The following is a 15779-nucleotide window of genomic DNA, read 5'->3' as shown; positions in this document are numbered from 1 at the left end:
GCTAAGTGTGCTGAAAGGTCTTGGATGTGTGGGACTAGGTAATGATCAGGCAAAGTGGCCTCGTTACAGCATCGGTAATCACCACATGGGTGGCAACCATCATCAGACATAAGGACCATGCAGAGGAGCAAGGCCTGGAGGCTATTCGACTTGCATACAATTCCAAGCCTTTCCATGTTGGCAAGCCCAGCCTTCATGGTCACCAGCTTTTCTGAGTCCAGCCTACATGTGCGTACATGGACTGGCAGGACAATTGTAGAAATGTGGTGCTTGACCCCATATTTTGTGACTGTAGTGGAGAACATGGCTTTGGTAAGGTTTGGGAAAGTAAACTCACGTGTGGTGGTGCATGCGCTTGACAGAATAGCTGTGGGGAACTTACTTACAGTGTAATGACCTAATGTCTTTGAGATCCACAAGCCGGCAGTTCTTAAGATTATTTAATACTCCTTGGGCACACAGGTAATTTACACTGAGCAGAGGTTTAGCCACTATAGCCAGAACGAAGTCCCATGCGTAACATCTGCCACTGAAGCAGAGTGTCACCCATTGTTCCGCAAAACTGGATCCTGCTGTCATTGGGAGCTTCCAGCAAGGTTTTGTCACTCTTTGCCTTCTCATCAATAGGCGATGCTGGCAGCACTGACTTGAGTACCAGTGTCTCACAGGAAGCATCACCCTGGAAGGGTGCCCATAATGAACTGTAGACGACCCTGGCAGCTGGAACCTATGGTGTTCACAGATCTCTGATGTCCTGGTAGGCTGGCAATGTCAAAGCTGTAAGGTGCTCGGTACTTCCTAGTGTTCGTGCCAAAGCAACTGTGGCCCGGCATCACTTGTTTCGCAGTTGCGGGTGTCCTTATGTTGGGGGCCTTGAGGTAGAGAAAAGAGGAATGATGCATCACTGCCTGGCTGGGTGTAGACAATCAGACATTTTAGTAGGTTCCCTAGTCCTTCACAGATACATTAGCAAGGGCTATGCAAACTTGGATCAGGCATTTGCCAGATGAAGAGTTCTTAAAATTAAACAAGGATGGCAACTTCCCAGGAGAGACAGCATTTGGTCCATCAGCTCCGACAGCTAAGCATCAAGGCCAGGCAAGGAGAGCAACTGCTTGACATATCCTGACTCCAATCGTCAGAAAATCTGTAAAAGGTGAGTTTCCAGTGATTGGTATTTATCATACTCAGGCAGATGTTCTAGTAGACTCACCACTCACAGACATGGAGTTTCCAAGCGATGCTACCACAGAAATATTTGGTGTGTCAGAGATTTCTCGCAGCACGAATTGTGTCACAGCAAATACAAACCAAGCAATGGCATTTTGCTTCCAAAACTCCAGCAACTTCAAAGCAACCGTGTTGGCTGACATGTTCCAGAATCGTCCTAGAGCACCAGAGTCACCAATGTAGGTTTTGGCATATCAAAAAGGCGGAGGAGCTTTAAGAAAAACTAATAATTCATTTATAGTACTCCAAACACTGAACACCAAGAGTGGTAAAAATACTTCACGTAATTACTTCACATCAGACCAGCCTCTTAAAGTGAACCCCAACTCAATGTCAGTGGCTGTGAATTATGTACATTTCCACCAATTACATTACCCTACAACATAAAGTTCCCTACAGAGGGACTTAAGCTACTGTTGGCTGGACTGAAAACTTGTTACTGATCTGGCCAGGGACCTATCTATAGAACGTAGAATAGTACAGCACAGTACAGGCCCTTCGGCCCACAATGTTGTGCCGACCCTCAAACCCTGCCTCCCATATAAGCCCCCACCTTAAGTTCCTCCATATACCTGTCTAGCAGTCTCTTAGTGTATCTGACCTCCACCACGGACTCAGTCAGTGCATTCCACGCACCAACCACTCTGAGTAAAAAACCTTCCTCAAATATCCCCCTTGAACGTCCCACCCCTTACCTTAAAGCCATGTCCTCTTGTATTGAGCAGTGGTGCCCTGGCACTGACTGTCCACTCTATCTATTCCTCTTAATATCTTGTACACCTCTATCATGTCTCCTCTCCAAAGAGTAAAGCCCTAGCTCCCTTAATCTCTGACCATAATGCATACTCTCTAAACCAGGCAGCATCCTGGTAAATCTCCTCTGTACCCTTTCCAATGCTTCCACATCCTTCCTATAGTGAGGCGACCTGAACTGGACACAGTACTCCAAGTGTGGCCTAACCAGAGTTTTATAGAGCTGCATCATTACCTCACGACTCTTAAACTCTATCCCTCGACATATGAAAGCTAACACCCCATAAGCTTTCTTAACTACCCTATCTAACTGTGAGGCAACTTTCAGGGATCTGTGGACATGTACCCCCAGATCCCTCTGCTCCTCCACACTACCAAGTATCCTGCCATTTACTTCGTACTCTGCCTTGGAGTTTGTCCTTCCAAAGTGTACCACCACACTTCTCTGGATTGAACTCCATTTGCCACTTCTGCATCCTATCAATGTCTCTCTGCAATCTTCGACAATCCTCTACACTATCTACACCACCAACCTTTGTGTCATCTGCAAACTTGCCAATCCACCCTTCTACCCCAACATCCAGGTCGTTAATAAAAAAAAAATCACAAAAAGTAGAGGTCCCAGAAAGGATTCTTGTGGGACACCACTAGTCACAACCCTCCAATCGGAATCTACTCCCTCCAACATGACCCTCTGCCTTCTGCAGGCAAGCCAATTCTGAATCCACCTGGCCAAACATCCCTGGATCCCATGCCTTCTGACTTTCTGCATAAGCCTACCGTGTAGAACCTTGTCAAATGCCTTACTAAAATCCATGTAGATCACACCCACTCACTACCCTCATCTATATGCCTGGTCACCTCCTCAAAGAACTCTTATCAGGCTTGTTAGACACGATCTGCCCTTCACAAAGCCATACTGACTGTCCCTGATCAGACCATGATTCTCTAAATGCCCAGAGATCCTATCTCTAAGAATCTTTTCCAACAGCTTCCCCACCAGAGACGCAAGGCTCACTGGTCTATAATTACTCGGACTATCCCTACTACCTTTTTTGAACAAGGGGACAACATTCGCCTCCCTCCAATCCTCCGGTACCATTCCCATGGGCAATGAGGACATAAAGATCCTAGCCAGAGGCTCAGCAACCTCACCTCATGGAGCAGCCTGGGGAATATACCATCAGGCCCCGGGAACTTATCTATTCTAATGTATTTTAACAACTCCACCTCCTCTACCTTAATATCAACATATATATTAGAACTTATAGAAATAGTGGATCCTGGTTAATTGGGACACATCAGGATCAGTACATTTTGGCCCAGTTAAGCAGCTGTTCCAATTAGCCAGTTTCATGAAAAGACAAACTAAGCAACAAATTGTTAGAACACTACCAACAATATTGCAGTACTATAAAACTGCATTAGTTCCTAACAGTTATTCACAGAGGAATTCATCCAGTGTATGCTATGTACAAAATCAGCAGAGACACCTAATACAGATAACTGTCTGCCTTCATTCAATGATACTGATAATTGCATCCTCCAAATCTTTATTTTCATTGTAACATTCAAGATGATTGCTGATTTTTCTAACAAAGTAGTGAGATCATTTCATTTCTACTTCTAGCCGTTTCTGACATCTCCAAGCCTGAATACTTGAAACAGTGAGCAAAACTGTTTTGAATTGTCTAACTGCTTATTTCTCACCAATTATCAGTGACAAAAATACTTACAACTGATGCTATTTAAAAACCGGTCGCTTGAAGCATGGTGTTGTGCCTAAAGGCCATGCAAGCTCTCTAGAAACTGTGCAGCAACTGTCTTCTGTCCCAGTTAAGCGGTAGTGTCCCAAATAAACAAGGCGATCTGCTAATTTCTGAATTAGTTTTTTTTTAAATTAAGAGTCATTCCAAATAAGCAGCTTCACGCATTAACCGATGGCCCAATTAACCCGAATCCAGTATGTGCATTTATCTAACCACACCCATAGCCCCGGATGGAAAAGGATTTTGTGCCCAGTATGATTTCAAAATCAGAGTCATCAGTCACTGGAAGAGGAAGGAATGGCAAGCGTCTGTCCTGATACCATAAGATTTCACAAAATGCAGTCAATATTGCACATTATCTCCACTGCACCAACACTTCTTGTCTGGAACACTGTCTGATGGGCACAATTTTCCAAATAATATTGAGAAATTATTCTTGCGGCCACTTTTTTGGTGCACCTGCTCGTTAATACAAATATTAATCAGCCAATTATGTGACACTATCTCAGTGCATAAAAGCTTGCAAGTATGGTCAAGAGCTTCAGATGTTGTTTGAACATTGGAATGGGGAAGAAATATTATCTAAATGACTTTGACCATGGAATGATTGTTGGTGCCAAAGAAGGTGGTTTGAGTATCTCAAACTGCTGATCTCTTGGGATTCCACACAGTCTAGAATGGTACGAAAAACAATAAGCACCCAGTTTTGGGGGTGAAAATGCCTTTTTAGAGGTCAAAGGATAGTCACACTGGTTCAAGCCATCAAGAAGGCAACAGTAACTCAAAGAACCATCAGTAGAAAAGAATCTCTGAATGCACGTAAACCACGAACTTACACTCCTGTGACCGCTATTAGGTACAAGAGATACCTAAGAAAGTGGTCACTGAGTGTATATGAATCCAATATACAGATCACTGTTAGGTAGGAAATCAGCTTGATTCCAGCTAATTTATGTTGTAATGTAGTTAAACAGCCAGCTGGAATTTCAGTGAACAGTTTAAAAGCAAAATTCAGGCAGACAGAGTGAGGGGAAGTAGCTGCCTTTACAGGCAAAAGTGAGTCAAGACAGTCTAAATGACCAGGAGACATCATTACTATTTAATTTATATCCTGTCCCTCAAGGTTAAGAACTCCATTTCTCTATACTTTGTGGGACCTGAAGACTTTGCACAGGATGAAATTACCAGTGTAATAGTGCAGATGTAGGCCCATGGAAAATCATTAATTAAAAATGACTGTTTCAGTATCATACTGAAAATCTAAATGGACCCATAGCAAATAGATGAGTGCCAGACTCAAAATGGAGGAACTGCCAAAATAATCCCAAAATGCTCTTTCCTTATATGCAATTTTGAATTGCCTTTGTCTATGGATGACCAGTAAGAGATGAGGAACTGCTTTATGCTTCTTGTTGCAGAAACTTGGCTCCAGCATAGTATCTTCAGGCCAATGACACTCGGACTTGTGCTAATATATTTTTGACTACATTCTATCATTATTGTGTTGTGTGCTGTGTGACTGGATGTTCTGTGTTTTCCAACTTAACCCTGGAGAAACCCTGCTTTTATCTGCATACATGTGTATGGTTGAATGACAATTAAACTTTAACATGAATGAGCATGATTTAAGTATTAGAATTTAATTTTTCTTTCCCTTGTGTGAACCACTAACACCATTGTGCCTTAGATTTATCCAGTGTACACCCAGAGAAACAATGGTGCAGTACCTATTTTCATCTATTTAGATACACAGCATGGAACAGGCTCTTGCACCCATGTTGCCCAGTAACCCACCAATTTCAACTTCGCCTAATCACAGGACAATTTACAATGACCAATTAACCTACAAACAGGTTCATCTTTGGAATGTGGGAGTAAACCATAACATCCAGAGGCAAGCAATACACACGTGGGAAGAACAACAAACTTTGAATTGAACTCTGACAACCTAGGCTATAATAGCATCATGCTAACTGCTACTCTACTGTGCCACCCTCTTGTTTGAAATTACCCAGATACTTTTATTTTGCTAAATCAATTCCTAAACAGTACAACAGATCAACTTCAGATTAAATACTGTATTTGTTTAAAATTTTAAAGATTAATAAACTCATTGAAGGAAAATAACAGCAAAGGCTGCATAATGTTGCCTGAAGTAGAATTCTAGTTACCAACCTGAGCCAGACATTTTGGACACCTCCAATCACCCTTGGGAACATCATGTAAGGGAGGAATCAAACAGAAAGTGTGGTAGCTATCATCACAGCCATCACAGAGCAGAAGACGATCTTCTTCGTTACCTTGTCCACAGATCAGGCAAACATACAAGTCCACCTAGAGAACAAAAAGCAAATGTAATTCAGCCAATTCCTCAAAAATTGCCTGAAAGTTCCCCCATTTCTCCCATCTCCTTAAGTGGAAATATATCACCTGCCCACCATTAATTAAAATGGTATAATTTAAATTGCTTACTACACATTTTAGTAGTCACTTTTCTGACAGGCTGCCAGTGATTAATGGTGTTCCACAAGTGTCTGTGTTGGGACTAATCCATTTTACATTAGCTAGCTGGAGTGTTTGCTGACATCTTGAACTGCTCCTTGCTTCAGTCTAAGATCCCCTCGTGTTTTAAGAAGGCAACGATAATTCCAGTGCCGAAGAAGAGCGAGGTGGCATGCCTGAATGACTATCGACCTGTGGCTCTGACATCAATTGCTATGAAGTGCTTCGAGAGATTGGTTTTGGCACACATCAACCACAGCCTACCGGAGCAACAGGTCAACGGCAAATGCCATCTCTCTGGCCCTACATTCCTCCTTAGAACATCTGGAGAATAAAGACACATACGTAAGGCTCCTTTTCATTGACTACAGCTCTGCCTTTAATACCATCATTCCAAATAAACTGATTCCTAAGCTCTGGAACCTTTGGCCTTAGTACTCAGATCTGCAGCTAGATCTTCAATTTCCTCACAGACAGGACCCAGGCTGTAAAAATAAGGGACAAGCTCTCCCCTACAATCACCCTGAGCACCGGTGCCCCACAAGACTGTGTACTCAGCCGCCTGCTGTACACCCATGATTGTGTAGCCAAGTTTCCATCAAATGCAATATATAAGTTTGCTGATGACACAACAATTGTAGGCTGTATCTCGGGTAATGATGAGTTTGAGTACAGAGGAAATTAAGAACCTGGTGGAATGGTGCGAAGACAATAACCTATCCCTCAACGTCAGCAAGACGAAGGAATTGGTTGTTGACTTCAGAAGGAGTAGTGGACCGCACGACCCAATTTACATCGGTGGTGCGCAAGTGGAACAGGTCAAAAGCTTTAAGTTCCTCAGAGTCAATATCACAAATGACCTGACTTGGTCCAACCAAGCAAAGTCCAATGCCAAGAAGGCCCACCAGCGCCTTTACTTCCTGAGAAAACTAAAATTTGGCCTGTCCCCTAAAACCCTCACTAATTTTTATAGATGCACTGTAGAAAGCATTCTTCTAGGGTGCATCACAACCTGGTATGGAAGTTGTCCTGTCCAAGACCGAAAGAAGCTGCAGAAGATCGTGAACACGGCGCAGCACATCACACAAACCAATCTTCCATCCGTGGACTCACTTTACACCGCCCGCTGTCGGAGCAGTGCTGCCAGGACAATCAAGGACATGACTCACCCAGCCAACAGACCTTTCGTCACTCTTCCCTCCGGGAGAAGGTTCAGGAGCTTGAAGACTCGTACGGCCAGATTTGGGAACAGCTTCTTTCCAACTGTGATAAGACTGCTGAATGGATTCTGACCCGGATCTGGGCCGTACCCTCCAAATATCCAGACCTGCCTCTCAGTTTTTTTGCACTACCTTACTTCCCATTTTTCTATTTTCTATTTATGATTAATAATTTAAATTTCTAATATTTACTAATTTTAACTATTTTTATTATTTTTATATTTAATATCTGTAATCCAGGGAGTGCGAAGCGCAGAATCAAATATCGCTATGATTGTACGTTCTAGTACCAATTGTTTTGTGACAATAAAGTATAAAGTATGTCAATAACTTGCATGATGAAATTTATGGCTTTGTAACAAAGTTTGCAGGTGGAGGGGCAGGTATTTTTGAGGAAGTAGAAAGGCTACAGAGGACTTGGTCAGATTAGGAGATTAGGCAAAGTAGTGACAGATGGAATACAATGTCAGGAAGTGCATGTTCATGTACTTTGGTAGAAGAAATGAAAGGGTACACTATTTTCTAATTGGAGAGAAAACACAAAAAACTGAGGTGCAAAGGGACTTGGGAGTCCTTGTGCAGGATTCCGTAAAGGTTAACTTGCAGGTCAAGTCTGGTGAGGACAGCAAATGCAATGTCAGTGTTCATTTTAAGAGGACTTGAATATAAATGCAAGAATGTAATGTGTCTTTATAAAGCACTGGTGAGCTTCACTTGGGAGTATTATGAGCAGGTTTGGGCCCCTTAACTTAGAAAAGAAGTCAAAAATGATTCCAGGATTGAATGGCTTGTCATATGAAGAGCACTTGATGGCTCTGGGCTTCTATTCACCAGAATTCAGAAGAATGAGGGATGCCCTCAATGAAACCTATTGAATGATGAAAGGCCTTGAAAGGGTAGAATGTTGAGAGAATGTTTCCTGTTGTGGAAGAGTCTTGGACCACAGCCTCAGAATAGGGGGGTCCTTTTAGAATGGAGATGAGGAATTTATTTAGCTAGAGAGTGATGAATCCGTGGAATTCTTTGCTACAGGCAGCTGTGGAGGCCAAGTCTTTATGTATATTTAAGGTAGAGGTGTAAGATTCTTGATTGGTCAGGGCATGAAGGGATATGGGGAAAATGCAGGAGATCAGGACTGAAAGAAAAATTGGATCAGCCATGATGAAATGGCAGAGCAGACTCAGTGGGCCAAATGGCCCAATTCTACTCCTGTGCCTTGTGACATTAGGTGGGTGAATAGACTGGAAAAGGCGAGGCAACATCTAACCCTAGTTAGACCACTTGGAATAGTGCGTTTAGTTCTGGTCACCTCATTATCGGAAGGATGTGGAAGCTTTAGAGAGGGAGCAGAGGGGATTTACCAGAATGCTGGCTGGACTAGGGGGCATGTCTTATGAAGCTAGATTGACTGAGGTAGAGCTTTTCTTTTTGGTGTGAAGGAAAAATGTGATTTGATACGTGTACAAGGACTGGACAGTCTAGTCCCGATAAAGGGTCTCAGCCTGAAAAGTTGACTGTTTATTCCTCTCCATAGATACTGCCCGACCTGAGCTCAGCCAGCTTTGTACTTGCTACACACAGTAAACAGTTATTGAGAAACACACTCAACATTTCAGGAGTAGCTTCTTCCTCTCCATCAGATTACTGAACAGACAATGAGCTCATGAACACTAGCCATTTTTCTTCTTTTTGATCTACTTAATTTAATTCTTTAAAATACTTATTTTATTTTGTAGTTTTTATTATGTATTGCAATGTACTGCTGCCACAAAAACAAATTTCACGACATATGCCAGTGATACCAAACCTGAATCCAATTCTGATTTTGGCAGATGGTTAAGAACCAACAGGAATGAAGGCAATTCAGAAATAGGATGAACAACAAGATTGTTAACAAAATGCATCAAGTGATTAGGACTCAAAAGATACCATCGGGGGCAGGGGTTGCAGGTGTGCACCTAGATGTACGAAGTGGATAAGTAAATGGTTGCACTACGAGGGTGGTGATAGTATGGAAACGAGAGGTGATGCCAATTAAATTTCAACATTTAAAAGTTTTGCTAAGTACATGGATGGGATGTATTGTGGCCTTCAGAAAACTTGCTTACCCATTTACACTGGTTGTCCCTTAGGTGTTCTACAAATTACATTGTCAAAGTAACTCAAATTAAATCTGATTTCCTTTTCAGAAATCCCATTGGCTGATATTTTCCATAGGGTCATGTTATTCAGAAAGACACTGCCCAAAAGGCAAAGGCAAACCACTTTTGCAGAAAAATTTGCCTAGATCATTCAGCATTGCATATGTTGCAAGACGATGATGATGATTTTAATATATATTTCTTAATGTTTTTAATTATGTATTGCAATGTACTGCTGCTGCAAAACAACAAATTTAATGACAAATGCCAGTGATATTAAACCCGATTCTTCTGTGTACATAGGAGGCTATTTAGCCCATGGAGTTTATGCCAGCTATCAAAGCAATTCTATCAATACCATTCCAGCATTCATCTCTCTGAAACCTATTCTCTCACATGCCCGTCAAATCCTTTAACTTGCTCACCCTCCTACACCCAGGATAATTTCAGTAGCCAATTAACCTACTAACCAGAAGAGAGGAGAAAATGGAAGTACTCGAGGAAATTTGTGCTACCATATGGAGAATGTACAAACTCCCATTAGACAGTACCACGTCAGGATAGAACAGTTCACTGTAGAATGTGATTGTAGTACCACCTGCTTCATCACTGCGTTCCCCGTGAGATTTCATTTCTATCCTTTCAAAATTTCCACACCATTTTAAACTCTTCCCAACAGTACTAGCAACCTCAACCTCCTCAAGGATATTGGTGATACAAGGGTGTAAGCCATCTAATTTGCACATGTCCCAACTACTATGGTAAAATCTACTAAATATTTACATGCCCAGAAAGCAAAAAACAAAGCCATCCCTCCTAACTGTCTCTCCAGCCACACACTGTTCTGTTTATATCCACACTTATTAACACATGGCACTGGGACATATCCTAAAACCACCACCCATTTTGTAACTACTTTGCTGGCTCCATAAATTCTGCCTGTAAGACCCTTTCGCTTCTTCTACACATGCTGTTGGTGACAATGTGGATGTCTTATGACTGCTCACGCTCCCCTTTCAAGATACTTTATAGCCTTTTCACCATCTTAATCCTGGCACAAGGGAGGTAACATCCCAATCCTGCAGTCACGTCTACAAATTCAGAAAAGCATGTTTGAGCCACCCACTTAGTTACAAAATCCCTGATCATTATTGCTTTCTTGCTTCTCTCCACCCCCGCTTCCTGTGCAGTTGAGATATTTGCAATGCAGGTTTCTGACTCGACTGCATTTCTGAGGAACGAATCCCCAGAAGCTAAATTGTTTAGGGAGCAATGATTGCCACAGCATCAACAACCGCACCAATGTCATCCTCCTGTCCCCATTTTGAAAGTTGGGTTGCAGATTTGAACAGCATGAAGTGTGAATCACTACAACTTTTATAAGACTACTGAGTGATCCCCAAGTACAAGAAGATGGCATCTTAACTAGACATCCCACCTCTCCCAGAACTTCTGGGATATTAATAGTGGCTCCCTGATAACTGCAAATTATATACAATATCACAGAAATCAATTTTTTTGGGGGGGGGGAAGAGGGAGAGGTGGGGGGAGAGGGAGAGATTGCAGAGTGTTCCAGAAAAATATAAAACGTACGTCACCCCAGACTACACTAAAGTGTACCCCTGCCTAATAGGGGTCAAAATAATGAGTGTTACTCACTGCACTGTTTGCAACAATGACTTTTCTATTGCCCATGGTGGGTTAAGACTGTAAAAGACATGTTGAGGTGAGTTTAACAGGTGTCATTTGTTCATTAGCGTAGCTAATGTTATTGTAACTAGCTGGCCAGCAGCTAAGGAGCTACTCTGTTGCAGACATCCCACCTCTCCCGGAAGTCTCCCGCAAATTGGTGGTGCTACCTCCCCGAAATGTGTTTTTGCACCTCACCACAGCATTTCACTTTGTCTGCATGAACCGCACTTTCTCTCTAACTTCAACACTTTACGTTGCATTCTGTTATTGCTTTCCTTATACTTCCTTAAGGTTGTCATAGCCAGGGATGATACCAGGGATACGCTCCCTCTATCAATTAAATGGCCTCTGATAACCAAGCCCAACTCCTGGCCTTCAAGCATGGCTTAACTACTAAGCCCAGCGGAACAATTTCTACTGACAGGAGAAGGGGTAAGGGAGTGTTACAGGTGCCTGAAGACCAGTCGCTTCAGGTAGATGAGGCTCGTCAGCCATGGTTGGCAGTTCATCCGGAAGGAAATTCTGATCTCAAACCTCCACTGCCTTGCAGCTATACCCACTTATGGGGAAGGCTTCAGGAGTAAACCCCCAAAGAAAAATCCAGAGCTGGAATCCCTAAGGCAGTCCTGCATTGAGTTCAATGCTGACTGGCAACTCCTGTGATGCAGCTGGTGCCAAACTATATTGGTCTCTCCTGTTCTTTTAGGTTCATCAGCTGAGTGGAAAGGCGAGCATGCCATGTGGGCAACAGGTTGCTCTCCATTTTATACAACCCTGGTTAGCTTATAGGCATCCGTTAGTCTCATGAGACCATGGATTTGCGCCTTGGAAGGTTTCCTGGGCAAGGTTGTATGGAAGCAGTTGGCCATGCTGCAAGTCTCCCCTCTCCACGCCACCAATGTTGTCCAAGAGAAGGGCATTAGGACCCATACAGCTTGGCACCGGTGTCGTTGCAGAGCAATGTGTGGTTAAGTGTCTTGCTCAAGGACACACACGCTGCCTCAGCCAAGGCTCAAACTAGCAACCTTCAAATCACTAGACGAACGCCTTAACCACTTGGCCATGCGCCAGCTTGGTTAGCTTACTGGTTTACTTATGACATCTCTCTTGGACCATGGTCAACCCTAACAAATGGAGGGTATCATTGCTGCCTCAATGGATGGTTAATGAAATTCTGTACCTCATTATATGCAGTAATAAACTAATTTAAATTAGTAATAAATATACAGAAATACATTGTCAGGCAAGTAAACTTTATCAACAATATTACAATTATTCTTTTGTTTCTTCCCACCTATGCCCAAAACAATCCCTCAACAACATATTTAAGAATACTTACAATATTAGAGGGAACAGTAGTTCTGCTGTTCCGCAGTGTCCTGCTTCGCTCTGGATCATTGGTACGAATCTCACTTCCCTCCTTCTTCACTCCAGTCATACTGTACTTCTCTTCATTTTAGAAAAAAACAACATTCAGTTCTGGAAAACTGAGCACTGACACATTGCAGCTATCCAAGAAAAATACAGAAGCAGCAAGGTCTTTACTTGCAGTAAAAGTAGGCCATAACTTCAAAAATTTAACACAGTCACACATGCAGCACACAAAATGCTGAATGAACTCAGCAGGTCAGGCAGTATCTACGGAAAAGAAATCAACATTTCAGGTTGGGACCCTTCATCAGGACTGGAACGTGCCAGAATAAGGAGGTGGAGAACAGGCAGGAGGACAAGTTAAGATGTGATAAGTGAAGCCAGGTGGGAGAAGGAGGGTAAGAACAGTAACTAGTTTTTTTCCTTGGAGCCATAAACACAAAATACTTTTTAAAGGCTAGAAAGAAAGCACATGGCAACAGAACAACTCCAGATTCATCAAAGTAAAGACAATTCACACAAAAATTCTAGCCCAAAAGCAAAAGAACACCTCCAGCATGCACTGATTTTCTGTTCTAAAATGACAGAAATGAAAGTTGAAAGTCATTTGACCCTTCGAGCCTCTCTGACATTCATTAACATCAAAGCAGATATACTTAGCCCCACTTCCACGACCCTCAATTTCTTAATGTTTGGACATGTATCTCTCTCTCATCTAAACGAATACAAACATGAACTTCACAGATCAAAGGTTGGAAGTTGTTGGATTCAGCAGCTTAATTCTCAGATTAGGCTGCTTAACTGATATCTTCTTTGCAGTTTAACAGTTATCTGCTTGCATTTGATATATTTACTTATATACAAGTAACCACTTACTATCCTAGTGGTTATAGTATGTATATTCAAGTTTAATAAGCCACCAGTGATTAAATAAAATTTAATTCTGGAAGGTTCTGGAAGCTTCTTTGTACTGCATTATTTGAATAATGATTTTCTAATTAGTTAACTCATCTATAAATTTGAATGGAATTTTTCCTTATCTATAGGTATAAACTAGCTAAACAAAGCGGCACACCAGGAACTATTTAGCTCCTCTGTCTCTTTGCTCAGTAGAGCTCTAGACCTTCACCATTGTCTGTCAAACTTTCCTCTGTTCTATCAAACCTGAATCAACAAGTTTTGTTTTTAAACACAAACAACAGGAATTCTGCAGATGCTGGAAATTCAAGCAACACACATCAAAGTTGCTGGTGAACGCAGCAGGCCAGGCAGCATCTCTAGGAAGAGGTACAGTTGACATTTCAGGCCAAGACCCTTCGTCAGGACTTAGGGTCTCGGCCTGAAATGTCGACTGTACCTCTTCCTAGAGATGCTGCCTGGCCTGCTGCGTTCACCAGCAACTTTGATGTGTGTTGCTCGACAAGCTTTGTGCTTCTTTCAATAGACAATAGGTGCAGGAGTAGGCCGTTCGGCCCTTTGAGCCAGCACCGCCATTCACTGTGATCATGGCTGATCATCCACTATCAGTATCCAGTTCCTGCCTTATCCCCATAACCTTTGATTCCACTATCTTTAAGAACTCTATCTATCTCTTTTTTGAAAGCATCCAGAGACTTGGCCTCCACAGCCTTCTGGGGCAGAGATTCCATATATCCACCACTCTCTGGGTGAAAAAGTTTTTCCACAACTCCGTTCTAAATGGCCTACCCCTAATTCTTAAACTGTGGCCTCTGGTTCTGGACTCACCCATCAGCAGGAACATGCTTCCTGCCTGCAGCGTGTCCAATCCCTTAATAATCTTATATGTTTCAATAAGATCCCCTCTCAGCCTTCCAAATTCCAGAGTATACAAGCCCAGTCGCTCCAATCTTTCCACATATGACAATCCCACCATCCCGGGAATTAACCTTGTGAACCTACGCTGCACTCCCTCAATAGCAAGAATGTCCTTCCTCAAATTTGGAGACCAAAACTGCACACAGTACTCCAGGTGTGGTCTCACCAGGGCCCTGTACAGCTGCAGAAGGACCGCTTTGCTCTTATACTCAATTCTCCTTGTTATGAAGGCCAGCATGCCATTAGCTTTTTTCACTGCCTGCTGTACTTGCATGCTTGCTTTCAGTGACTGATGTACAAGAACACCTAGATCTCGTTGTGCTTCCCCTTTTCCTAACTTGACTCCATTTAGATAATAATCTACCTTCCCGTTCTTACCACCAAAGTGGATAACCTCACATTTATCCACATTAAACTGCATCTGCCCACTCACCCAGCCTGTCCAAGTCACCCTGCATTCTCATAACATCCTCATCACATTTCACACTGCCTCCCAGCTTTCCTGACTTCTTAAAGGACCTGAGATCCAAAATTCGTTGTCTGTGATTAAGCTCAAAAGTGCATGTCATCTGATTTCAACTCCTTTTTAAACAAATGGTCACTGATTGAATACTTGGCCACAAAACAAAATAGAAGCCAATTTGAATGAAAATGAATTACTAATCAAACTGTCAAAAAAAAAAAGTTATTTTAAACTAGGCCTAGTTTTATAAAGCAATTTCAATTGATTCTCAGTGAATTAGTATGAAAAAAATAGTTCCTGCTCATTATCCCAACAAGCACCTAGAGAGGTGCCAAACTAGAGTAGCCATTAGTCCAACGCGATTACAGCATGAGTTCAATTCCAGCACGATTTGTAAGGAGTTAGTACATTCTCCCCATTGACAGTGAGCTCTGATTTCCTCCCACAGACCAAAGATGTACGGTTAGTAGATTAATTGGTCATTGGAAATTGTCCTGTGAGCAGGCTGGTGTTAAATGAGCGAGTTGCTGGGCTATGCAGCTCCTTAGGCCAGAAGGGCCTGTTCCGTGCTCTCTAAAATAAAAATAAAGACCCCAAAGGTTGCACAAAATGTACAATGGACAGGTCTGCTTCAGTCCCTTATTTGCTGCTTATAATCCTTTAATACAAACTCTTAATTTAATGCAATGATAAACAATAGCTATATCCAACCATGTTCTTTTTTGTTTGAGAAAACTTAACCACCTAACACCATACATGGAAAATTACCATACAAGGTTTTTGGCCCTTTAAGTGCAGTTTC

The 15779-nt window shown here is 42.3% G+C and overlaps 1 protein-coding gene across 2 annotated transcripts in view; it reads right to left on the bottom strand.

Moving 5' to 3' along the window:
• kdm5ba (lysine demethylase 5Ba) overlaps positions 1–15779 on the bottom strand; it is a 156237-nt gene that overhangs the window by 98612 nt on the left and 41846 nt on the right. For both annotated transcript variants that reach the window (XM_072278521.1, XM_072278522.1), the window contains exons 7-8: positions 12647–12756; positions 5928–6086 (exon numbers count right to left, since the gene is read on the bottom strand). In XM_072278521.1, the coding sequence (XP_072134622.1) occupies positions 5928–6086; positions 12647–12756 (269 nt within the window). The remainder of the gene's footprint in view (positions 1–5927; positions 6087–12646; positions 12757–15779) is intronic.

This window comes from Mobula birostris, chromosome 14 (assembly GCF_030028105.1).
Source record: "Mobula birostris isolate sMobBir1 chromosome 14, sMobBir1.hap1, whole genome shotgun sequence".
Taxonomy (NCBI): domain Eukaryota; kingdom Metazoa; phylum Chordata; class Chondrichthyes; order Myliobatiformes; family Myliobatidae; genus Mobula; species Mobula birostris.
This window is presented reverse-complemented; position numbering and strand designations above follow the sequence as displayed.